At 40.1% G+C, this 26257-nt stretch overlaps 1 protein-coding gene across 1 annotated transcript in view; it reads left to right on the top strand.

Moving 5' to 3' along the window:
• itga3b (integrin, alpha 3b) overlaps positions 1 to 23385 on the top strand; it is a 167225-nt gene extending 143840 nt beyond the window's left edge. Inside the window, exons 20-26 of the mRNA XM_041173596.1 lie at positions 3115 to 3291; positions 5302 to 5415; positions 10439 to 10555; positions 11689 to 11787; positions 14106 to 14231; positions 17833 to 17974; positions 22439 to 23385. Of these exons, the coding sequence (XP_041029530.1) occupies positions 3115 to 3291; positions 5302 to 5415; positions 10439 to 10555; positions 11689 to 11787; positions 14106 to 14231; positions 17833 to 17943 (744 nt within the window). The 3' untranslated portion in view covers positions 17944 to 17974; positions 22439 to 23385. The remainder of the gene's footprint in view (positions 1 to 3114; positions 3292 to 5301; positions 5416 to 10438; positions 10556 to 11688; positions 11788 to 14105; positions 14232 to 17832; positions 17975 to 22438) is intronic.
• The last annotated feature ends 2872 nt before the right edge of the window (positions 23386 to 26257 follow it).

The raw sequence follows: 26257 nt of genomic DNA, 5'->3' as shown, positions 1-26257 counted from the left end.
ACAATTCTTAATTAACCAGACTCCCAACTACAATCCCCCTTTTAAGGCAACAGTCCAAAATAGATTTTAAATTTACAGAGACAATCCAGCAAGTTACCACAAGCACCCACTCGACAGAGGAATTCCAAAGGCTTTGAATACAACTTTGGTTACTGGAACAACAAACTCCTGCAAAGTGGCTAGAGGCTTTTTCCCTCAAGTCTGTTTCTCACAGTGTACCTTTCAGATCTCACATGGCCACGCCCTATACAGCCTTCCATCCTTCTTTAAATATATTTCGCCTTTTTTTATTTGTAATTCCCATTGTTCCCCCATGTCTTTGGAATTTACTTTTCCCATAATATGCAAATCTGTTATGTTGTTGTCATGGCCAGCACTTTTGGGAAAAATCAACCTAACTTTGCCCTATTTATCCTGCCAGTCGTAAAAACCTTATCATGTCTCTTTGAAAATCCAACAACTTATCCCCTTATCTAAAAATGCAAATTCCCTTTTCTTTAGCTCATCCATTGGCATTTCATTGCCTTTTTACACCTAACTCTTTTTGATAATTTAAACCTTGCGGCCTACCCATCTCTAATTTAATTAAATCAGCCACACCCACAACCCCACACACATAAGCCTGCTTTACAATATCCCACAATAATATTATGAAAAACTTGATAGCTTGTGACAAGACAATTGTGAAATTCCGATCTGAAAGAAGCTCCCAACTGAAGCTTAAGATGCTGAGAAAATTCACCAGAAGCTCCAAAGAAAAGAGCCTTGAAGCTGAAGGCAGAGATTTTACTGCAGAAGAAGACTCCATAGAATCTCCCTTGGAAGTCCAGTTTCAGCACACAGAGTCCAGGGCCTGCAAGGCTGAGCTGCACCTAGAGCTGAGAACCCCTTTTACTAATCCAGACTCAGAAGCACCATTTGAATGAAACTCGTTGCTAACTCTGATCCCCCCCCCCCCCCCCACCCACCCCACTCTGAGCCTCAACACGTGTCTTCCCAGTTTGAAAAAGAAAAGAAAAATTAATTAAATTACGCAGCCTCTCAGAAACTTCACAACTGTGCAATTTGTAAAACAGCAAACCTACATTTAATTTGAACACCTCAGTACAAGCGACAGTAAATTGCTAAACCAAGTCAGTTGGCAGACAGCCGACACACGCAGCCAATGTTAAAAAATTTTTCTTCCAGAAGTGCATCGCTGCCATTTTGTACAGCCTGCCAAAACCAGTAAGAAGGGGAAATCCTTTGTTCTGCAGTGAACGGTGATGCCATCTTGAAAGCCTGTAAGCTCTTAAAGCTGTACTCACAGTTTAAACATCTTTCACACAGATCACAGTTCCACACTTCCAACTCTGCTCGCACTTGCCCAAGACTCAAACCAGCCACAAAATTGGAGTTGTTGAAGGAAAAGAATTTTAAGATACAGCATCGCTCCTGGCTTAAATAAAAAGTTAGGAGCAGAGCAAGTAAACATGCTTCTTTACGCAATAGGGCCAATTGCAGATGACATCATTGCACAACAGGATATTAATGAGTCCTCCATCAAATTTTCTATGGTCCCAAAATGCTTTTGCATTTATTTCAACTTGCAATCCAACCACAAGGGATGCTGGAACCTGGCAACAGTCTCTCACAATTGACAACAAAAAGCAGAGGTGAGCATACCACTAATCCTTCTTGCCACAAGAATGCTCTTCCTCAGCACCAGAGGACTTCGAGATGGCCCCCTTGAAAAAAGAAGAAAAAGTTGCTCCACGAAGATGAATACCATGTTCGTCCACCCCCCCAAGAAACAATGGAGATTAACGGTAACCATGGTTCAATGTAAAAGCCACACTGGCCTGGCATGGGTCAACGTAAAGCAATGGAAGAAAAGAATGAAACCAGTGAAATGTCAGCCCAACCTCCAAGCCAATAGAAACAACCAGAAGCAACCGCTCCTCCAACAGAATGACGAATGAGATGTGGAACAGTTATAAGCCCTCCTGACTGCCTGAAACTCTAACTTCAAGGACCTGAAGCGGGAGAAGGGGTAGTGAGAATTTTGTAATAATGCTAATACAGTAATAACAGTAACAGCAAGGTAAATGCAAAAGACCAATAACAATGTAAGTAAGACATGAAGTAAGCTACTGTAACTCCATAACCATGGGATAAAGACTTGCGGGGAGGTGTGGTATAAGGGTCTGGCACATAGACTTAACGCAGGACTGAGTATAGTACTGCCTACACGGCATTGTAAGAAGACACATGGCCTAGAGCTAGGGTCAGTGTGGTAATGAGCAGAGACATGTTAAGACCTGGACATAGAGATCGTTCCTTCCCTGTGTACTTTACATGTACATATTTACAATTAGTTAACAAAGACTTGCTGTTAACATGCAGAAGACCATGAAGACTTCTTTAACAGATGCATTCTGTAACCAGCACCATCCCAACAGTGAGGACAGAAATGATATCATGGTAATTGCTCGAAGGCCTAAAAGCTTGTCTGAAATTAAATTAAGAACATCATCTATATGGCACTGTGCAAGTCATTTGTGGGGAAGTGTTCCATTGGTTGTTTTTCATTATAAAATCATTAAAGCATCATTAAACCATGGTCCTCAGCAATAAGGAAGCATCTGGCTGTTCTTGCAGGGCACTGTCAACATGCCATCAGTATATTCTCTGGACAGAAGCAAAGAAAATAAATACAATTAAAATTGTATAATATTTATAGTTCTGTCCATCACTTAAGATAAAATCATTAAAGCATTGTTAAACCATGCGCCAAGAAACAATATAAATATTTTTCCATCATGCTAGGACAGGCTTAAAATGCAGGAGGTGTGACCCACCTTTTAAGGTTCAAAGGGTTGTTACTTTTATTGGACAGTATTTTCCAAACTTTTTCTAATTTCTTCACAAATGCACTAAACAATAAGCTGAAAAGCCTCAATACTCACTGGAGAATAACTCTAGGAACGGTGTCTTAAGGAGTTGCAAATAAAATAATCCTGTTTTAATAGATCTAACATAGTGACTGTTCGTATTTGTAGCTCACAAGTTAGATATATGCATTAAATGCAAACACAAGCGTACTCATTTTCCTGTATTAAACTCCTTTTACAGGTGACAAATCTTGGAGAGTCTTTGGGTGACTTAGGAACACTTTACCTCAGCTTTCTGTGGCCATATGAAATCAGTAATGGGAAGTGGTTGCTATATCTCACTGAAATTGAAATGAATGGGACAGCAAACCAGTACTGCGTGCCAGCAGAAAACATTGTAAATCCACTGCATTTAACGGTAATTGAATATATTCTCTCAATATTCTTCATTGTAATTAAACATCTCAATAACAATAGCATCAGCAACAACTTATATAGCACCTTCGAAGTGCCAAAGTGCTTCACAGGAGCATTATAAAACAAAGTATGACATTGAGAAGATATTGGGTCAGATGACCAAAAGCTTGGTCAAAGACGTGGGGTTTTGAGGAATGTCTTAAAGAAAGAAAGAGGAAAGAGGGATGGAGAGGTGCAGGCAGGGTATTCCATAGCTGGGGCTTAGGCAACTGAAGGCATGCCACCAATAATGGAGCAATTAAAATTGGGGATGCACAAGAGGCCAAAATTATAGGAGCCCAGATATCTTGGAAGGTTGTGGTCTTTCAATTGAGACGTTAAACCGAGGTTCCATGTACCCGCTTGATCGGATGTAAAAGATCCGATGGCTCTATTTCGAAGAAGAGTAGGAGAGTTATCCCCAGTGTCCTGGTCAATATTTATTTCTCAGTCAACATCATAAAAAATAGATCAGGTTGTTATTATGTTGCTGTTTATGGGAATTTACTGTGCACATATTGACTGCCATGTAAGATCACATACAGAGTGCAGCATTAAATGTGACTTAAAACTGAAAGTAGTGCAATAATTATGTATTGTCCCACTGTTGAAGAATGAATCTACAACCACAATTCCCACACGTAGTTAAGTTCCTGATTTCAGCTGGGCTAAGAGCCAAAGGTATCCAGAGGGAGGAGGAGGAGGTAAGATGTTCCTCAGTAGGAAGGAAGCAATATTCACTTACAAGTATCTGGCTGTTCTTTCTGGGCCCTGTCAACAGGCCATCGGCCTATTCCCTGGACAGAAGACAAGAAAATAAATACTATTAAAATTGTATAATATTTATGGATCTGTCATCACTTAAGCCAATTTTCCAAATAAGTGGTTGTTTTCACTGAGAAGCTTTAAATTATGTATAATTAATTATCCTAACTGTGCAGACCAGCAAAGAGATTACATTCTTTTTAGCAACTCAGTTATGTATTGTACTCAAAAATGACAAGCTTAGCATACTGAGGATAGGAAACTGTTTGGGCCAGTGAGAGAGAGGCGCCAACTGACTTGTGGGCAAAAACGTAAAGCTGTATAGTTTGGTGGCTGCGATTGGCTTATAATCAATTTATACACTATTTAGTTGGTCATCAGGCATTGGAGACCAATATATAGGGCAGGATTTTATGGTCCCCCACTGGCAGGTTTGCAGGTGGGGTCTTGAACAATTACCTGGTTGCCATCTCACCGCCCCCGTGCCTGGCCCTGACCTATCCTTAATTTTATGGGGGGGTGTGGGCGAGGCCTAGAGCGGCCCACCACCCTTGCCCCAGTTAAGGCCCCTAAGTGGTCAATTATTGGCCATTTCCCATCCCAGCCTGAATTTTGAAGCTCGTAGGATAGTCCAGGGGTGGAGGAGGATGTCCGGTAGGTCGCCCTGCTCAGTTCTCGGGCAGGAAGGAGTGGAGAGGGGGGCGGGGTGGGTGCTGTCTCCCTCAAAGGTCCCTTTCCACATCTGGTAACCCCTTCCCGAGGTCTACTCCATACTGGTGCTACCTCTCTCTTCCCCCAGAACCTCCCCCACCTCACTCCACCAGTCTCTCCAACATCCATTAACTCCTCTCCCCACACTTCCCCTCCACATCATGAGACCCCCCCCCCCCCCCCCAACTTATCTGGTTTTGCACTCTAGGACTTGGAATCTGAGGATTGTTTGTAGTCCCAATCCTGGTCACTGCTGGGACTGCAGAGCTCTTTGAGGCAGGGCTGAATGAGGGATGGAAGTTCCATCTCCATCCAATAAATGCTCTTCAGAGTGTTAAATGGCTGTCAGGCTGCTCTGATCAGCGGGGATGCATTCCCCCTGACTCTTTGGGATGTGGGGTGGGGAAGCCTGCCATCTGAAAAATCCTGCCCATGTCTCCAGAAAGCAGCATTTATGTTGTTAAGATGAATATGGACTTTGAAATTTCTTCTTCAGATGAATAAAGGAGCAAGCCGCCCAGAAAGAAAAAAACGTGAACTGAGATCTGCAGCTGCCAAGAATTTAAAAGTACCGGCTACACTTAAAAAAGGAAAAGGCGACTTGAGCTTAGTAAGTGTATTAACCAGGAAAATTTGAAGGAATCCTCCAAGTTATGGATACTCTAAAGCAGTGATTGTGGATTTTCTCATGATTTTCAGAAAAAAACATTAGCAGTCCCAAACTCTTCAGTGTCACCCACCATAAGTTTGTTACACTGGCCAGGATTTTCCCCTCGGCGATTTGAGGGCAGGGCCCGCTCACCGGGGGCGGGGGGGGGAATGACGCGGGATGACATCAGGAGGATCCCCCGATGTCATCCCGGACCCTTTAAATATTCACGAAGGTGAAATCAGCTGTCCACCCGCCAACCTGTCAATGGCTAGTTAAGGCTAATTAACATTATTAAACACCCTGCCCGGCCAACATTAAGGCTGGCGGGCAGGCCAGGAGCCCCAGCGGGCTGCAGATTATTAATGAAACTTCATGCACTGGCGGGATGAAGTTTCATGTGTGTTTTTTAAAAATTTAATAAATTTTGTGTTTATTATTATCATGTGAGGGGGACATGTTAATAATTTTAATATTTATCTATTTTTAGAGTTTACTTACCTCTCATGAATCTCCCTGAGACAGGACTTTGCCTCAGGGAGCAGTGCGCATTACATTTCCTGTCAGGTAGGCTGCTGTGTGGGCCTTAATTGGCCCGCCCACTCGATATGGCGGCAGGCCCCGTTTCGGCGGCGGGGTTCAGCTGCCCGCCTGCTGCCAAGCCGGTGGGGCCCGCATGCAAGCCAAGGGCTAAATTCTGCCCACAGTTCCCAATGGTTAAAATTTGGACGTTCACTCAGAGTTCACCTTAACACAATAACATACAAGCAATGATGGATGGAGAAAGACCCTCTGGTTCATCCAGCTTGTGTCAAAATTGTGATAATACCACCACACCACTGCCTCAAAAACTGTCGCTAGTATTCCAGGTGTGATGTCACCAAAGCCATTTTTAACTGCAGTAAGATTTCCTTACACAATTCCAGTTATGGCCTAACATGCGTTTTATACAGTTCCATCATTACATTCATACTTTTGTATTCAATACGTCATCCAATAAAGGAAAGCATTCCATATGCTTTTTTGACCACCTTATCCAACTGTTCTGCCACCTTCAGGGACCTGTGGACATGCACTCCCAAGGTCCCTCACTTCCTCTGCCCCTCTCAATATCCTCCCATTTATTGAGTATTCCCTTGCTTTGTTTGCCCTCCCCAAATGCTTTACCCCTCACTTTTCTGGATTGAATTCCTTTTGCCACTTTTCTGCCCATTCAACCAAACAATTTGATGTATTTCTGGAGGCAACAGTTATCCTCTTCACTGTAGACTACATGGCCAATTTTTGTCATCTGCAAATTTCCCAATCATGCCTCCCGCATTTAAGTCCAAATCATTAATATATACAACAAACAGCAAAGGCCTCAACACCAAGCCCTGTGAAATGCCACTAGACACCACTTTCCATTCGCAAAAAAATCCATCAACAATAACCCTTTGTTTCCCATTGCTCAGCCAATTTTGGATCCAATTTGCCACCTTCCCCTGTATCCCATGGAATCTCACTTTTCTGACTAGTCTGCCATTTGGGACCTTGTCAAATACCTTACTAAAATCCAGACAGACAACATCCACTGCACTACCTTCATCAACCCTCCTTATTCGTTCTTATAAAATTCTATTAAGTTAGTAAGACATTATCTTCTCCTAACAAAACCATGCTGACTATCCCTGATAAATCCATGCCTTTCTAAGTGACAGTTTATTCTGTGTCTCAGAATTGATTGCAATAATTTGCCCATCACTGAAGTCAGACTGACTGGCCTATAATTCTCTGTCCTACTCCTTGCACCCTGTATAAATATTGGTACAACGTTCACAGACCTCCAATTGTCTGATACCTTGCCTTTATCTAGTAAGGATTAGAAAATGATCCATGGAGCATTAGCTATTTCCTCCCTGGCTTCCTGTAACAACCTGGGATACAATCCATCCAGCCCTGGTGATTTATCCACCTTCGCTAGTTCACCTCTCAGCTTTGTAAACATTTGTCTTCCCCCAATTTAGAACTTTTTCTCCTGTTCTATCTTTGTCCTTTTCCAAAATGATGCTAAATCTAAATGTATTATGGTCACTATCTTCAAAATGGTTCCCCACTGCTAATTCATCCACTAGCCCAGCTTCATTTCCTAAGACTAAATCTAGAATTGTGCCCCCTCTCATTGGGCTTGTTACTTGCTGGCTGAAAAAGTTCTCTTGAATGCAGTTCAAGAGTTTTGTGCCCTCCTGTGCCCCTCACATTGTTTGTATCCCAATTGATATTAGAATAATTGAAGTCTTCAACTATTACTGATCTATTGGTTTTGCACTCAGAAATTTGCCTACTTATTCGCTCTTCTAATTCCATTCAACTATTTGAGGGTCTAAAGGACACTCCTAGCAATGTGACTGCCCCCCTTTTATTTCTGAGCTCAATCCATTTGACTTCATTTACTACATCATCGCTTCTCACAGCTGTAATTGTTACTTTAATCAATAATGCTACACCCCACCTTTTTTTTTAATCCCCTTCTCTATCCTTTCTGAAATCTCTCTATCTAGGGATATTGAGCTGCCATTTTTGCCCCTCTTTAAGCCAAGTTTCCATTATAGCGATGATATCATGATGCTATGCTAGGGTAGATGCTGAGAGGTTGTTTCCTCTGGCTGGAGAATGTATAGCTGGGGGTCATTGCCTCTAGAAAAGAGGTTGGCCAATTAGGACTGAGAGGGGGAGACATTTGTTCATAAAGAGGGTTGTGACTCTTTGGAATTCTCAACTTCAGAGAGAAGTAACTATGTATATGCACGACTTAGACTGATAGAAATTTTGGGGCACTGGAAATTGAAGGATATGGGGAGAAGGTGGGAAAATAGAATTGTGCATACAAACATACGAATTCATAACAGGAGAAGGCCACTTGGCCCCTCAAGCCTGCTCTGCCATTCAATATGATCATGGCTGATCTGAATGTAACCTCAAACCCACATTCCTGCCTACCCTGATTAACCTTTCACCCCCTTAATGATCAAGAATCTATCTAGCTCTGCCTTAAAAATATTCAAATACTCTACTTCCACTGCCTTTTGGGGACCCTCTGAGAGAATAAAAATTCTCCTCATCTCTGTCTTAAATGAGCAATCCCTTATTTTTAACAGTGACCCCTAGTTCTAGATTCTCCCACAAGAAGAAACATCCACACCTCAGGATCTTAAAGGTTTCAATTAAGTTGCCTCCTATTCTTCTAAATTCCAGCAGATACAAACCTAACCTGTCCAGCCTTTCCTCATAAGCAGCCTGCCCATTCCTGGTATTAGTCTAGTGAACCTTCTCTGAAATGCTTCCAACACATTTCCATCTTCCTTTAAATAAGGAGACCAGTACTATACACAATACTCCAGTTGTGGTCTCACCAATGCCCTGTACAACTGAAGCATAACCTCCCTATTTTTGTAATCAATTCCCTTCACAATAAATGATAATATTCTTTTGGCTTTCCTAATTACCTGCTGTACCTGTATACTAACCTTTTGTGATTTATGCACTAGAATACCAAGATCCCTCTGAATCTCAGAGCTCCTCAATCTCTCTCCGTTTAGATGATAAGTTTTTTATTCTTCCTGCCAAAATGAATGATTTCACATTTGCCCATATTATACTCCATTTGCTAGATCTTTGCCCACTTACTTAAACTATCTATATCACTTTGTAGACTCCTTACATCATCTTCACAATTTACTTTCCTACCTACCTTTGTGTCATCAACAAATTTAACAGCCCTTCCTTTGGTCCCTTCATCCAAGTCATTTATATAAATTGTAAAAAGTTGAGGCCCCAGCACTGACCCCTGAGACACACCACTCGTCACATCCTGTCAGACAGAAAAAGATCCATTTATGCCAACACTCTGCCTCCTGTTAGCTAGCCAATCTTCTATCCATGCCAACGTTACCCCTACACCATGAGCTTTTATTTTCTGCAATAACTTTTGATGTGGCACTTTATCAAGTGCCTTTTGGAGATAAAAGATCAGCCATGATCTTATTGAATGGCGCAACAGGCTCAAGGGGTCGTATGGCCCACTTCTCTCACTTCTGATGTTCTTATGAAAATGTTGTTAGTTTGCTGATATATGTACCTGTAATGCAAAAAGCACTGCCCAAATCATTATATTGTAGCACTTCTGAGAATAGTTTTCCACCCTGTGGTTTAAGATAGTGTCTACACTGAGTAAATCTAGGTTCACACATTGCAGAAGGTGTTAATTGTAGTAGATGACCAAGCAGAGTCCTGCTTGATTAGTTTTTCTTCCAGTAGCTAAATATTCTGAGATTCTCTCAAGTTTAATAACCGGTAATAGGATAACACAAACTACAATCTTCAGCCCGTCAGAAAGGATGTGGAGGGTTCACTGAAACCTGGACCACATCCCCCACTCCAATTAGGCTTAAGTTTTAAAACTTTACCAACTTTGGAATACCATTGTTAATTGTATTGCTAGTCATGTACAATTGTGACAAAAGCACATGCAAAATATTTTACCTTGTGAATTAATATGATGAAAGGACCTATGCTTTGATAAAATCTAATTATCAATTTTTAATGTAGTGCACCAACTCGAACCAATAAATTGGTTCTGTGAATCTCTACCAATTACTATGCAGATGGAAATTTTATTATAATTTTTACATATATAAAAATATAGTAAACAAAACATACATTGAGAATGTTTGACTTGCAAATTATATACAATAAAATTTATTTTGTGACTATTGTGGTGCCATTTGATTTGCAACTATCTAAAAGCTTCAAACTATGATGGCTACATCCCTTTAAATAACATGTTTAAGAAACTTCCAAAGCACATCTACATCATCATCACCAATTGTTTTTGAATTGGTTGCATGATTTTTGAGACTGAATCCTTGCATGGCTCAACTTTCAACACTACATTTGTCTATGTATAACATTCAATAAATACTGCTGAATATTACATTTTTAACAGGATTGTAAACAGGAACACTCAGCTCGGTGTCAGCAATTTAATTGTCTGCTGCACAACATGACTCACAAGGCTACAGTAACGATCCGAGCACGGCTGTGGAACAGCACCTTCCTGGAGGTATGGATTAAATCCTATCAGTCTGAAGAGGATTATTTTGATTTTTTTTATTATTATGTTTACCTCCCAGGTTGACTGTGAACTTCTTGATAGGATCTTCCAATTCTGATCTATGGACAACGAGCAGGGACTGTTTAAATACAACCACCAGTCAAAAGCTTCAACCATTCCTTCTTTCTCCTTCCCTCTATTTGTTCTTCCTTCTATTACATCATGACCAAGCAGATAAAGGTGCCTTAGTACCTGATTAAACTAAATCCGATGATTTCTGAGTCCATGGAGCAGTGTGATAATTTCATTATCAATTTAAAAATTAAAACTGGCACACAGACAATTGGGTAGTCAAGATTACATCATAAGAATGGCTAACAAAAAGTGTTAAACCGAGAATGTAAGTTTGAAGTACCTGTAATGGGTTGAGAATGTAGTTTAACTCTTGTACACATCATTCCTGATCAGTCAGTAAAGAGCAGCTTCCTTTGGGTAGTACACTGACTTCTAAAGCTCCAATATGGTGTGTAGGAAGTGTGTACGTTTCCAGCCTGAAGTCTGCTGCCTACCGTATTGGGTAAAGATGAAAAAAACACATCCACTAACCCCACCTATAAGATCTGTTTGAGGTTACCTCTCTGAGACTGGTTTGCCCTGATACATAAATCTGGGATTACCTGCTACTCCCCAGCAAGAACGTAAAGAGTGCTCCTCTCCACACCCAATTTAAGGAATAATCGCCACTTGATTTTTGCTTGCCACCATTGCCGCAGTCACACCCATGGATCTACTTCTGGATCCCATTACTTTAGGGCCACTGCAATGCTAGGCACAGCCCGATTTTGCACTTCTCTTTTCCAGCTCACTTCACTGGCTCCATTATAATGAGACCTGAAGCCAAAGATCAGCGGAGTCTCAGGATTCACCATTCAGACATGGAATTTATTCTTAGCCTTCTGTATGCTGAAAAATGGGCTCACCCAAATATTTTGCTCAATATCTGTTCTTTCACAATGAATACTGGTGACCTTCAATTTTTTTAGAAGTCTGATTACTCCCTGGTGCATAATGATGAAAATTTCTGTGTGAAGGTTTACTTAATAATTTAAAAATTCTTCACATGTATTTTTTTGGTATTTTAGGAATACAGGGACTACAGTCGGATTATTGTACTCATAGAGGCATCCTTGCACTTGATGACAAATATTTCCACAATCAAAATGACACAACCAGATGTGACAGTGAGTTCTTTCAGATTTTCTTCTTGTCAGTAGAAATTTGGAACGATTGGGGATCACCCTTCATGTTTGTTAATCCTTTAGTGTAGTAAAACATCCCAAGATGCTTAATAGCAGCATTAATAAACAAAATTTGACACTGAGCCACATAAGGAGATATTGGGACATGTAACTAAAGGATTTTATTTTAAAGGAGGAAAGAGAGGCGAAGAGGTTTCGGGAGAAAATTCCGGAGATTAGGACCTAGGCACATGAAGGCACAGCTTCCAATGGTGGAACAATTAAAATCCAGGTGGGGGTGCAGGGGCTGCACAAGAGGTCAGAATTCAAGGAGATTGTGGAGGGTTAGAGAGGTGTCAGGTCATGGAGTGATTTGAAAATGAGGCTGCTTCCCACATGGTGTGAAGTAACGAGTGGAGCACACTGGTGCATTTCCTGTGTGTGCCTAAAGGGGTTGAAAGAGGGAGATCATGACATCTGATGTCAGCAGGCTGATGCAATGCACAAAGAATAAAGTTGGCCAACTATTGTACAGGAAGCGTTGCCCTTCTTTACGCCTGAAACAACAAGCATTGGGAAGCAGGATGGGCCCTTTTCTGGAGCTATTTAATGGGCCACCCAACATGTTATAGCTGAGGTGCTTTTGACTTACTTGTGCTCAGGCAAACTTAGTGAAAGCATTGTGCTGAATTGCTTGTGGCGTTTGAAGCTTTTCAGTGACCACAAAAGGCTGAGAATCACACTGCCTTGCATAGGTAGGGGGCCAATAGTTGCATTGCCCTTTGAACAGAACATTGCAGAGGATGAGGCAGAGAAGGGAGCCTTTGGCGGGAGGGAGGACAGCCTTTACCCACCTTGTTCCCAATGGATGTGGCCATGCTAAATATCTGTGTCCCCACATGCAAAAATCAGAGTGAATGACTTTCATACTCCTTTTCTTCAATAAGTTCCAATAAGTTTTATTGCTGACAATATAGTTGTACCATAGTCCTCAATGTTTACATGCACTGAGGTTTTACTTTAAATAAGCTTTGTATTCAAGGCTCTGAAGTCAGACTACTTCTCTCAGTTTGCAGTTGAAAATGTCTCAGACAGAGCAGATTGGACATATATTAGTGAATCAACCCAGAAAGAATGATACCTGTCTGGGATAGATTGCTAAATTGTATATGATTCTGAGCTAATTTGTTCAGAATCAGTATGTGGGATGCCTGCACATGGAACCAAAAAAACCATAGAAAGGTTATGGCACAGAAAAAGGCCATTCAGCCCATTGTCTGCACCAGCTGAAAAAAAAAATTAAAAAAAACTAGCCATCTATTTTAATCCCACCTTCCAACACTACAGGGGAGGCGGTGGCATTAGTGGTATTGTCACTAGACTAGTCTTACACAGACCCAGCATGATGCTTTGGGGACCCAGGTTGGAATCCCACCAGATGGTGAAATTTGAATGCAATAAAAATCTGTAATTAAAAAGTCTGGTGATCACCATGAAACCATGACAATTGTTGTAAAACCCCATCTGGTTCACTAATGTCCTTTAGGGAAGAAAATCTGCTTACCCAGTCTGGCCTACATGTGACTCCAAACCCACAGCAATGTGGTTGACTCTTAAATGCCCTATGAATAAGGGCATTTTGGAATAGGCAGTAAATTCTGGCCTAGCCAGTGACACCTGCATCCCATGAACAAGCACAAAAAAGAACTTGGTCTGTAGCCTTATAGATTACAGCACTTCAGGTGCAGATCTAGCTACCTGTTAAATGAGTTGAGGGTTTCTGCTGCCACCACCTAACCAGGCAGCAAATTCCAGACACCAATCACCCCAGGGGTGAAGAAGTTTTTCCTCATGTCCCCTCAAATCCTTCTACCAATCACAATAAATCTGTGCCCCCTGGCAACTGACCATTCCACTAGGGGAAACAGGTCTGTCCTATCTACTCTATCTAAGCCCCTCATAATCTGTATATCTCAATTAAATCACCCCACATCTACAGAATCAAATATTTTCATGTTTGTATGAATATGTTTATATGCATCTCATGGAAAATTAAACCAGAGTGCCATCATCAGGCCCTCACTACTGGTGAATGCTGCAGAAATTACTTTGCATAGTATGTTGTGGCAATTGTAGACTTCTCCTGAGTGATGAGCACAAGTAGGAGAATCATAAGGTTTAAGGGACAGTAGACTCCAACAAGTGTAAAAGAGGTGTTTTATTAAACTTTGCCATAAAAAAAATTGGGTGTAGGTGAGGGTGAATCTGTCACTAAAACTTTCTGATAAATTAAGCTTGACTTCTGTTTTTATTTAATCCAGACATTTCTCTATATTGAGTCCCAAGTTAATGATGAACCGCCTTATGAGATATCAGAATGGATCATTGCAGTAGCAGTGCTGGCAGGAATCATACTGTTGAGTCTGATAATACTTTTACTATGGAAGGTATGTTGCATTTCATTTTCATAGATCATTTTAAGGACCAAACTCAATGCTCAAATTTAGGCTGCTGAACCCACTTAAGCTCAGAAAGGCCACAGACACAAGTGAGAATAATTGGCATAACTGCAATCTGGAGACATACCAAGAGATTCTTGGAGGCAACTATTTACACAATGAAAATCAAGGAATCTAATTCTGTACTTGGACTAATCTGATGAGTAATCATCCTCCCATGACCACAGCTCTGTTTCTGGTCTCTGCCTGCAATGTTAATTTGAACCCTATAAACTAGTGTTTCTATTGCTTGAAATATTAATTATGGGCTGATTTATACAATCACTACAATGTAAGGGGAAATTTGAAGAGGCATATAACATGAATGCGGCCAGGTTACACTGTTGCTAACAGTTAGAATTACCTTCTTATCATTTTGTTTGCCTTGTTAATCATCTTGTGCCACAAGGTTGTTTTCAGGACTGGTCTCTGTCATTATTCCCAAATCCATTTGGCATTAGACTAAAGTTCAAAATGAAACAAGCTACAATATCATTATCATTGCTTTGTAGGTAAAGAGCAAGATGATTACTCTTATTATCTACATCTGGAAAACAAAATTATGGCCTGAATCTTGCGTTTGTCGGGCGTGCACGATTGGCGGGCCCAGAAACGAATGTGAAATTCATTTCCATCTGCAACAGACCCCCCGAATGCAATTTCAAGCTGGCTGGTCAATTAACCTCCAGCCAGTGTGAAATGTGCGATGAGAAAGGCTCAGCGCTGCCGAGGGGCATGCAGGAAGAGGATGGTCGCCGAGAGAATGAAAGGTGTGGGTTTGTGCTCCCTTGTGGCTGCTGCCTTAGGGAGCTGCAGTAATTTGAAAATGAAATGAGCTCAAGACACTGCTGCAAACTGTGACAATACTGCAAAAGCAATCACCTGGCAGCAGACTACATAAATCATCCCTCAGATGTCTTTTATTTTATTTAACCCAGGACATTTTATCCCACCCTGGATTCAGTTTGTAGTGAAAAAGTGAAGGCTGCCTGGCCATTTGGCCCTTCCACCAACCGTAAAAGTGGACAGGCCGCGTAAAATTGCTGACACGTGGCCCCTTAATGGGCTTAATTGCGCGCTTAATTGTCAGCGGGCACGTTTCTGATTCTTGTGCACGCCTGCCTACTGTAATGTTGTGCATGAACACTATGACATCGGGACACGCACCTGATGTCTTCTCATACGATTCCAGGTCAGGCACACGCCCGCACAAACAGTGTAAAATTCTGGCCTATATTTCCAGTTAGAAACTTTGTTGAAGTTTCTGGCTGCCAAATGATTACTTTGCACATGCTGCATAAACAGCCACTCAAATCAATTTAATCTGCTGATACACGAATGGATTGCATTGACGCCGAAGACCAAACAACATTTTGCCTATTTAGTTTACTTGAAATATGGCTCCTAAAGAGAGTAAAGTTTGTTTTTATTAAACCATTGAGCTATTAAATACTTAAGCTATATAATGTGTTACCTTAAACAGATATTTTGTTTTAGGTGATTGTCCTATAAAATTTTTAGTTGTATTATATATCTCATTGCACTCGATTGTTCAGTCATTAAGTGTAAACATTCTTGGTCAAATGAAATGCTGTATGTGCGACAAGGTAAAGGTCAGTGTACGATGGAAGATCTGGCCATTCTGTTAATCAGGTGTTTCATTACAACATCTGGATAGTAGATTAGAACCAACTAGAAGCTTGTAAATCAAGAGGAAGGGAATGCACCCAGCTATTGTGAGGCCATTATTGTCATTGCTAATCATTTGTGGCCAATCCACAATCATATTTTGATTGTGTATATGTTTCAAATGACTGAGCAGATTATGTTTTTAATTTATAGCATGAAATTGAGAGCAAAGTTTGGTGCAATTTAAAAATTTAATTTACCTTCCTCCCCATAATATCGTTAGAAATTCTGCTCTGTTGATGTTTGTGGTGATTTCCGTTTATAAGTAGGATTTGTATTAATATATTTTCATAACAGAGACAGTTCGAATGGCATAAACCTGTACTAGAGAAATTCTCCATCTTTTAAAAACTCTACATTTCAGATGGTCATCTACGAAGAGTTGTCACATCGCCTGATATCTTTTCATCTTCCAGTTGCTGGTTACCCAATTCCAATATAGCTTCTGCCTTTTTTTTAAAATTAAGGTTTGACCATTAAGTGAGTGTGTAAAGGGGCATATTCTAATTCATTTGATGCTGGTATGTGGGGAAGATACACTGTTATGCAGTATCTGCTTCAATCTGAGTATGGAATAACTCATTCATTTCCAGATTAGCTCCAATATAGTAAACTGGGAGAGATTGAGATTTAGTAATTGAGGTTGCATTTTTTTTCATGGAATGTGGGTGTCGCTGGCAAGGCCAGCATTTGTTGTCCATCCCTAATTGCCCTTGAACTGAGTAGTTTGCCTCAGAGGGCAATTAAGAGTCAACCGCATTGCTGTGAGTCTGAAGTCACATATAGGCCAGATCGAGTAAGGACAGCAGATTTCCTTCCCTAAAGGACATTAGTGAACCAGATGGGTTTTTATAACAATCGATGATTGTTTCATGGTCACTATTACTGAGACTTGGTGTTTTAATTCATATTTTTTTATTGATTGAATTTAAATTCCACCAGCTGCCATGGTGGGGAATTGAATCCATGTCCCCAAAGCATTAGCCTGAGCCTCTGGATTGCTAGCCCAGAGATATGACCACTACGTCACCATCATCCCCTAAACTGTTTGCAGCTTTTTTGATTCAACAAATAATGTAAGCAAAATGTTAGTGCAGCATGAAGGAAGGAGTATCAAAGACAAATATGAATGGGATGGAAATAGTTAAGGGTGATATGGGGAGAGAGTTGTACTAAACTCAACATTTACCATGTCCAACCTATGCAGAGCAGCAGCCCACAATTGGATATTGAACAATACAAACAAAACAATAAAACACAAGTCAAACAAGATAGCGCTTGAACTTTTGATAGTGTTACAGCTTGAAAAATGTATCTAGTTCTGGTCACGAGAAACAAGACAATCATTCAAGCACTGGAGGCAGTGTAAAAGAAGATCTCTAGTTTTGACTGAATTATGAAGAAAGATTGTTGAAGTATTGATTTTTCATGCTAGAGAGGAAGCATTGAAAGGTGATCTTAATAGGTATATAAAAATGTTGACTGGATAGAGAAACTAAACCAGGAATGCTACTTCAAATTAAGTTATGGGAGAACTACAGAAGGACACAAGTTCAAACTAGTAATGATAACTTGAGGGCTAATGTTATGAAATTCTGGTTCACATAAAGAATAGCCAATATGTGGAACAGACTTCCAGATAGATTCATGGAAGCAAATACCCTGGAATCATTGCAGCATCCAGTTGTTTCTTCAGTGGAACACTAGGATCTTACTGGCTGAACACATTAAGATTGCCCAAATGGCTTCTTCACCCGCAGTTATCTTGTGAACAAAAAGTGTTGGTTCCTGTAATGTTTTCTTTTGTAAAACAATCTTTGATTTGTTGATCACTTTAATTTAATAACTTCCTTCTTTATAGTGTGGTTTCTTCAAGAGAGCGAACACACGAGCCATGTATGAAGCCAAAGAGCAAAAGGCTGAAATCAAGATTCAGCCTTCAGAAACTAAGCGGCTTACTGATGGTGACTAATGCTGGCCAACCTCGCTTCCTGCACTTTTTGGTAATACACAGTGCAGTGACTGAATAGGGTGCGGTAGGGAAGTGTTTGGGGATTTATTCTTGCAAAAAAAAATGAAATAAGCTAAATGTCTGTTTCCCTTAAAATATTATCTACACCAAGAATAACCTTTAATATAAGTTTTTTCTCAAACCTGAAGTTGTTGCAGTATGATTTAACTTCTATTTTATTTCTTCCACTGAAAAAGTGGTGTAGGATTTCCAGTCCCCACCACCCCACTCCTAAAAGAACAGATTTAACTCGAGGAATGAATTGCCCTCATTCCCCTTTGTGATTTGCCCAAGAAGTTGAACTTGCAAAATCGACGGGCAGGAAGAGACCAGTCAGTCCATCAAGAGTGTTCTACACATCATGATGGCACTTCCCATGGTAGCCTTCATGGTCAATTTTGCTCCTTTTACTGCTGCTCCCTTGCCCAATTTCAGACAGGATAATGGAGAAAAATTCATCCCTAAATGTCAGCAGGCTATTGAATAGCAAACGGCATCAATGAGCCTGATTCTGATTCACCTAATTTCCATACACTAAACTCTTCAAGAGTGGTTATCGGATAGTAACTGGAAGTGGGAGCTCTGAGACCAATTGTAGTGTCTTTCCTGACACTGGGACTGTGATTGGCTAGCTGAACATCACCAGACAAACATTTGTCTTTTATATCACTAATAGTAATTTCTAACTTTTTTATTGGTTATATAATTTTCTTCATGAGAAAAGTGGGTAATGTTCATGGAAATTCTGTAACCATTTGAATATGAATTATGATAGGAATGCTCACTTTTAAGAAAGTGATTACTTCGATCATTTCCTTAAAACCTTTTCTATTTCTGCATTTTTGTGAAGCTGAGATTTGATAACCACCACAATGCTAACCAACTACTTATTAAATGTCACAATTTTTTTCTGTGCCCAAAAAAGCTGTTGGTGAAAAGACTACTTTATTCTGTTTAACATGCAACTCTCATTTTCCTTCCCTTTTCTCTGTGTGGAGTGGGTTAATGCTGTGCTCTTTTCTTTCTAACAGCTTCCTGGTTAATCTAGTTTCTTCTCTAATTTACTAATTGTTTTTATCCTCCTACTCGTATATCATACTTTATGGACTAAACATATTATCTGATTTCTCCTCTTAATTGCAGTGATTTTTATTGGAAACCTTTTCATTGTGGATATTAGTAGTCACTAACCTTTGATTTTCCCTTTGCCTTCCTGTATACAACTAGAGGAGTGAATGACCAACATCAGCTGTTCTGGCCTGTTGCATACAATGAGCACTTTTAAATTTAAAACTTTCCAACTAACATGGGACAATTCTAACATCAACATGCTGCTATATTGCTCCATAATATTTATTCCATCTTAATTACACATTGTAAATGCTTACTATCATTTGACATGATCAACACAGCTTTGCTAAATCCATTGTCACATCCACTGCGGTACATACATCAACGGGTGAAAAGTTTTCTATTGGTCGCTTTTTCCCCAGTGATTTTTCTTTTTGTGCATCTGAATCATTTGGACGGAATGATTACAGAAAAATCGGGCAGGAAAAAGCACATGCCCTCGAGCCAGTTCAATTTTCTGTACGTTCAATTAAATGGATGAAAAATTGGGTAGATCAATTATGACCACATGCACTTCTTGTCTTCAAATTGGAAGTTATGTGGTCAGTTACGTTAGCCTCCCGTCTTCTCATCCCCAAATCCACCTAATCCCCAGCCTGATCCCTGTAATATTCTATAATTTCTGCTTCTATTCTCCCTGGCCCTATCAGAATTGGGAACTGCTCCCTTAAACCTTCCTGACCTAGCTTCTGTTGACTTAACTAGCCGTCCATTACCTTTGCAAACAGACATTCTTATCTGATGAAATGGGGGCAAGTTTAACTTCCAAAAGTGGATTGATTTCAGTCAGATATGGAGTTAAAATATTACAGATTTCAAATCTGAATCTATCAACCTTGAACCCACTCACTTCCAGTTTTAAGGAAGACAGGATGAGGGGCAAATGACCCAATACATTCTCAGGAGGCAGATCAGTCATTGAAACCTTTTTAAGGAGGCATGTTCCTCTATTTTAATGAGGGGTGGAATGTCAGATTCCCAGCGGTGGGAGGAGTGGACCAATGTGGGAAACATGCCTGTTCATGATCTTGGGGTTACAAACCCAGTACCATAACCACTTGGCTATTTAGGCCAAGCCTGTTAAGGAGATGTAACTCTTTCGAGTACAAACCTGTTTCCATCTGTTTCAGATGAAGTTACATTGTTTCATAGTTTGCCATTGTGAGATTTGAACTCGGGGTTACAAACCCAGTACCATAACCACTTGGCTATTTAGGCCAAGCCCTAACATGCCTGTTCATGTTAGGGTGTCAATTAGGCTGATTATTAAGCCAATTGACACCAATTATCCCTGAGCCCACCGAATTCAGTGGTAGCTCAGGGATTTAATGTGAGTGGCTTGGCTTTCCTGTGCTTTCTGAAGGTCACCAGGCAAACCCAGCCTGACAGGCATTTCACTTGGTCAGGGCTCCCACACAGAAGCGATGTGGGTTTTCCACTGTTCTCTAACTGGTGTCTGGGACCCGTGTCTCGAACATTAAATTCTACCCTAGGTTTCTATTTTTAACTCATGACAGTTGGATTTCCCTGGCCTCAGGAAATATGGCAGGTAGGGCTGGATCTATAAGCTGCTTTTACAGCATTTCTCATGGGCCAGAGGAAGCAAAAAGATTTACTTCAGGTCCAACAAACTCACCCTTTACAACCATCCCCGGCTCCTGATTTCCACAATCTACCTACTTCTCCCCACCCATGTGTTCACTGAGCAGTCCTCCAGCCTGGTTATCACCAACATTCATCCCACGATTTCTCCACCCCTCATCAAACCTAACTGGTCCTGGCCACAGCCTCGACTGGCTGTTATATAGCAAACTAGGGAAAAAAATTAAAACATTCAGTCGTTAAAAATGCAGGGTCATCAAGGAAACCCGTATTTCCAGGTTTTCTGTCTATAACTGCTCTCATACCCATTCTGAAAGCATATCACAGTAAATATTGGGGCCTTGGTATTTCCCTGCTGTCATCACCCACCTTAAAAAAGCCTCTTCTAAGCAACCATTTAGCTAGGCTTTCTTAACAAGGTCCTTAAGTCCCTTATTCACATTCATCTGCAATCATTCTCATCTCCCCCACCACTTATTTAGATACCTACAGTCTATTTTCCATTCTATCCACAAAGTTTAGATATTCAAAAAGGTAAGACAGTCATCAATTTGACTCTGACCAAGATGCATTAAATCTTGTTATCCTCTTCAACCTCTTCATATGCTTTCATGTAGGTAACTATCCAATCCTCCTCCCCTGCCTTTCCTCCAAGGTACCAATGTTCCATGGTTCTACTCCTCTACCTGGTCAAGACACCCAGCATATTATCCTTACCCCAAGATTGCATGCTTCTCCCTTTCTACTTTCTCTGTTGACAAGCATCAACCCTATTTTATGATAACATTTAACTTCACTTCTCCAGTATCACTATCAATCTCATAACCATTGCTGTACTAAACATAAAATCCCACATCCTATCTACCACGAAGATTGCAGAATTCCACCTGCATAACCTTGCCTACCTCCATCCCTGCCTCACCCACAAAAAGAAGTTGTCATGCCTTTGCCACCTCAAGACTCAATTAACTCCTCACTAGTTTCTCAAGCACCACCCTACAAAAACTTTCAACTCATCTAGAGCCTGCATTCTGTTCCATATTGGTTCCACTTTCTGATCATCACCTGGCCTCTCCATTTCCACTGCCTCTCCATTTTCTAGAACAATGATTTGAAAATTGCCCTCCTTTTTAAATTCCTCTATGGCATTGCCCTATCTGTAGCCTTTGGTACCCCTGTATCCCAGGGCACAATCATACACTGCTCTGAATCTGTATGTACCCCCTCACTCACTATCTCCAGCTAAATCTTTAGTGATCATGCCCCTGCACTCTGGAAATCTCTTCCTAATGCCCTCAAGCTTGCTATATTTCCTTCCACCTTCAAAGCCATGGGAAACTTGTGTCTTTCATGCCTCTCCTAATTCTTGACTGATAGCCTATCATCCCAGCCTACCTGTCTGTCGGTGAAGTGCCGTGGCACATTTTGCTGCACCAAAGATGCTGTATAAACACAAGTTGCCTCTCCTAACAGTCCACTTGAGATCAGTTAATGTGCAAGGACTGGTAACCAAATCTAGTCTGCGTGACTGTGCTACACTTTTTTTTAACCAACTGATTGTTAAGGAGGTCCATCCTCTCATTATCTGATCTTCTGAAAATGTTGGTTATCCATTGTTGACACATGCTCCCAAAACAGTAGTTGTATTGGTCAATCACTTCTTTGCAAACATTGTAGCTTTAAATGCATAAAATAATCTCTTTTGTGACCTTTCCTTGAGCAGTGTGGCTTCTTCAAGAGAACACGATACTACAGGAGTATGCCAAAGTATCATGCTGTGAAGATCCGCAAAGAAGAGCGCTACTTTATCACAGAAGGCTTTACAAAGAAGAAAACCCAGAAGAAGCAATGGGTAACAAACTGGAAAGACAAAGACAGTTACTAGTAATTGCTTCTCCCTGAATTGAAGGGGCCACACTGCTGTGTTCAAATATTTTTCTGGCTAATATTACAGGGAACTGGACCAGTGTATCAACATTTCTGTTCACATTAGTTTAGTTCTATTTATAATAACTTATGTTTCAGTCAAATGCAAGATTTTTTTTTAATGAGACAAAGTTTATAAAGCACAGTGGAAACATGTCTTGATGCCTCTTGAAGTTGATCTTTGAGCTACTGATAGGTGCAGGAACTTAGTTTTCCCAGTGAGCTGAGATTGTTAAGATTTCAATGCACTGAAATATGGGGAGGAGAGTGGAAAGAAGTGCTTCATGTTAGATATATTGTTATGTAATAATTCTTATTCTAAAGTAACATGGGTTAAAGTTTAATTTATTGTGTTATAAAGGGAAGAGAGGTCCGTTTGAAATATAGTTTGGAGGGTGGGAGGTACTTTAATTGAAAATCAGTTGAAGAGCCCTTGCAAGAGTTACTGCCAGCCACAATTCTGTATAAGAAAACCTGAATTCAAATTATAAGACCAACTTGGCCAATGCTAATTCGATATCTGGTAATCTTACATTTGTGCTGTTAGTGTTGCATATCCCTTTTCCTGGCCACACTGTACTTGCAATACAACTATTTCCATGATTATAACTTAAGTGTGATAGTCTAGTGTATGACCTTTCCCTCTGTGCCCTACCTATTGAATAGCCATTGCAGATTGCAATATTTAAATAAGTTTCAATTCTGTGACATCAATATGCAATTATTAAAAGAGAATGAGAAGTACAAAGATTTTTTTTATCAATTCATTTCTATAAATGAAATGTCAAACTTTTGATATCCAATGAAATATGGTACTGTTTTCTTTAAAATACAATTTATATTGTAGTGATAAGGGTGCCACATATTGAATGTGCATTCATTGACGAGATAACAGTGGGAAATATTTGATATTTTCTTCCATCACTTCAGTGTTGAGGTATTAATTGGGATTTTAGATCTGTCATTCAATGCCTATCAAAGCAGCAGTCAGAACAAACTAACATGATGGAAAGAAAGTGTCAATCATATACCCACTCATTTCAGTTCAGTTTTTTTAAACACATATAACTGCTTATCAAATAAAGAGCCTTTATTATTTAAAGATATAGCTATTGTGACAAGCTGAGAGTTTGTGCATGCAGTGATTGAACCAAAAGCGTTTCTTTCTCATTTGGGCAATCACAATGGCAATCCTCATCTCCAGTAGATATCAGCAGGAAAGGAAGCTTCCAATACTAGGACTATGTACTTTTTTCCTATATTAGATGGCCAGAGTCAGTTGATGAATATAACTTGTATGATATTGCTCCTAATATTTTAAGAGATTCCAAACCATTTAATTCAAACAGGATAGCATTTCTGTTAAAATACAGGGCAAAATAGGTGTTCTCACCGACAGTAATTACAATTTGTAAATTGTGCATGCGGGACAAACATATTTGCTGATCTGGCCCTTGGGATTGCTAAAAACTCCAATAAATGCAAACATTTTGGTTCTATCATAAATATCTTGCTTTAGTTTACTTATGTATTTTATAATGTTATTGGTAATCTGTAACCAAATCAGAATCTATCTAGGCGCACACCTGTGGTGTGATACTGTTATAAATAAAGTTATTTAAGACTTAAATATAGGAAACTGGTTAAGCCTCAGATGGAGTACTGTGGACAATGCAGGCCAGCACACTTTAGGCAAGATTCCAAGACCTTGGAGATGGGGCAGAGGAGATTTACTAGAATGGTACTAGGGATGAGGAATTCAGTTACCTGGAGAAACTAGAATCTGGGGTTCTTCTCCTTAGAGCAGGGAAGGTTAAGGGGAGATTTGATAGACGTGTTCAAAATTATGAAGGGTTTTGATAGAGTAAGTGAGGAGAAACTGTTTCCACATGTAGATGGGCCAATAATCAGAAGATACCAATTTAAGATAACTGGCAAAATAACTAGAGGCAACATGAGAGAAAAAATATATACTGTGAGTTGTTATGATCTGGAATGCACTGCCTGAAAGGGTGGTGGAAGCAGATTCAAAAGCACCTTTCAAAAAGAAATTGCATAAATACTTGAATTGGAAAGTTTTGTAGCTCTATGGGTACGAGCAAGGCAGTAGGACTAATTAGCTAACACTTTCAAAAAGCCAGCACAGGTACAGAGGGCTGAGTGTTCTCCTCTGTGCTGTATCATTTTTTTGTCAAAGAAAAAATTCAAATGCTGGAAATCTAGATGGAGAGTGTATTTAAGTTTACACTGTTTTCAATTTAATTGCAATTCTAATTGCACAAAACAATTTTTATGTCTGGATTGAGTAATCATTATATTATTCAAGAACATTATTATTATTTTGAATACTGGATAAAAGTACACATCAAAAAAAATTGAAACCACAAAGTGCCATTCAGAACATCCAGAGTATTTCACCTTGGTATTTTAAGTCTGTAAAAGCTTCTAATGAAGATTATCAGAGAAAAGTGAAAAAATGCAGAATATTCATTATTTCTGGAAAAAAAATTGATTTTATGTATTTAAACATTTTTTTCCTACTTCCCTCTTTCCTCTTCAAATAACCTGGAGGACAGACATGCAACAAACATATCATCGGACATGTGCGTATACCATTTTTAAAATGGCCACTAGGAGAGGTGCAACAATAGCCTGGAGTATATTGTTTACTTTTTCACTTGTTTGAGGTAGAGGGCAAGATGCAAAGAAGCATCTGGCCTGCAACCTGAGCTCACCATATGATGAAGTGCAGACATATATTGAAAGTCTCCATCCAGGCTGCCATTCTGCTTTTATGCTTGTTAATTTACAGTTGAACCGTTCTTTAACATTTAACGGTTAATTGGAAATTATTATTAATTGAAAGGGAGTCAAATTTGTGTTGACCATCAAGTGTGTGAGCAAGTAACCTAACTTTCACTACATGTTTGGGTTCAAAATTTGAATCAGGCCCTGGTGAGAACTAAGGTACACCCACAAGGATTGGCAAATGGAGCAGAACTCGACACCACCAGGAATTCCTCCCATGTGTTTTCAGTTTCATCATTTTTCAGTGGGCAACGTCTGGCATTTTGCACTTTGTGTCCTTTATGGAACTTGATGGAATTAAAATGTCAAATCTTTAGGGAAGGTAATCTCCTAGGGGATTTTCCCCAAGAGCTTAATGGCTCTACACTGAAGAGAGCACATTCCTTTGGGCCTCATTTTAATTCCTCTCCACCAGCAAAACAACATTATGCCACTCTGAAAGTGTATTTGATTTGAAGGGGGTGCTGCCGATGTGCCTGTCCGAATGTGTGTGGCCAACCCTGGTCATGCATGGCCACCAAACCTCCATGATTTGGGTCAGGATGTCAGGAAAAGGCAATGATTCTGTTCCATTGAACTAGTGTTGGTCAAGTGGACTCCCTGAAATTTTGGGTCCCTCATGCTGTTTCATTTCCGTAGGAGTCTAGACCTCCCTCCTCTAAAAGGCTAAGAATGCTGGGTCGATTGAAATTTTCAAGGTGGAGATTGATAGGTTTTTCTTAGGTAAGGGTGTTTAGTGATGTGAAGAAGAGGCAGGTAAATGGAGTTGAGGGACAGATTAGCCATGCTGTAGTACCATGGCAGAGCA

This window comes from Carcharodon carcharias, chromosome 23 (assembly GCF_017639515.1).
Source record: "Carcharodon carcharias isolate sCarCar2 chromosome 23, sCarCar2.pri, whole genome shotgun sequence".
NCBI classification, from domain to species: domain Eukaryota; kingdom Metazoa; phylum Chordata; class Chondrichthyes; order Lamniformes; family Lamnidae; genus Carcharodon; species Carcharodon carcharias.
Note: the sequence above shows the minus strand (reverse complement) of the source record. Positions and strands in the feature narration are given on the sequence as shown.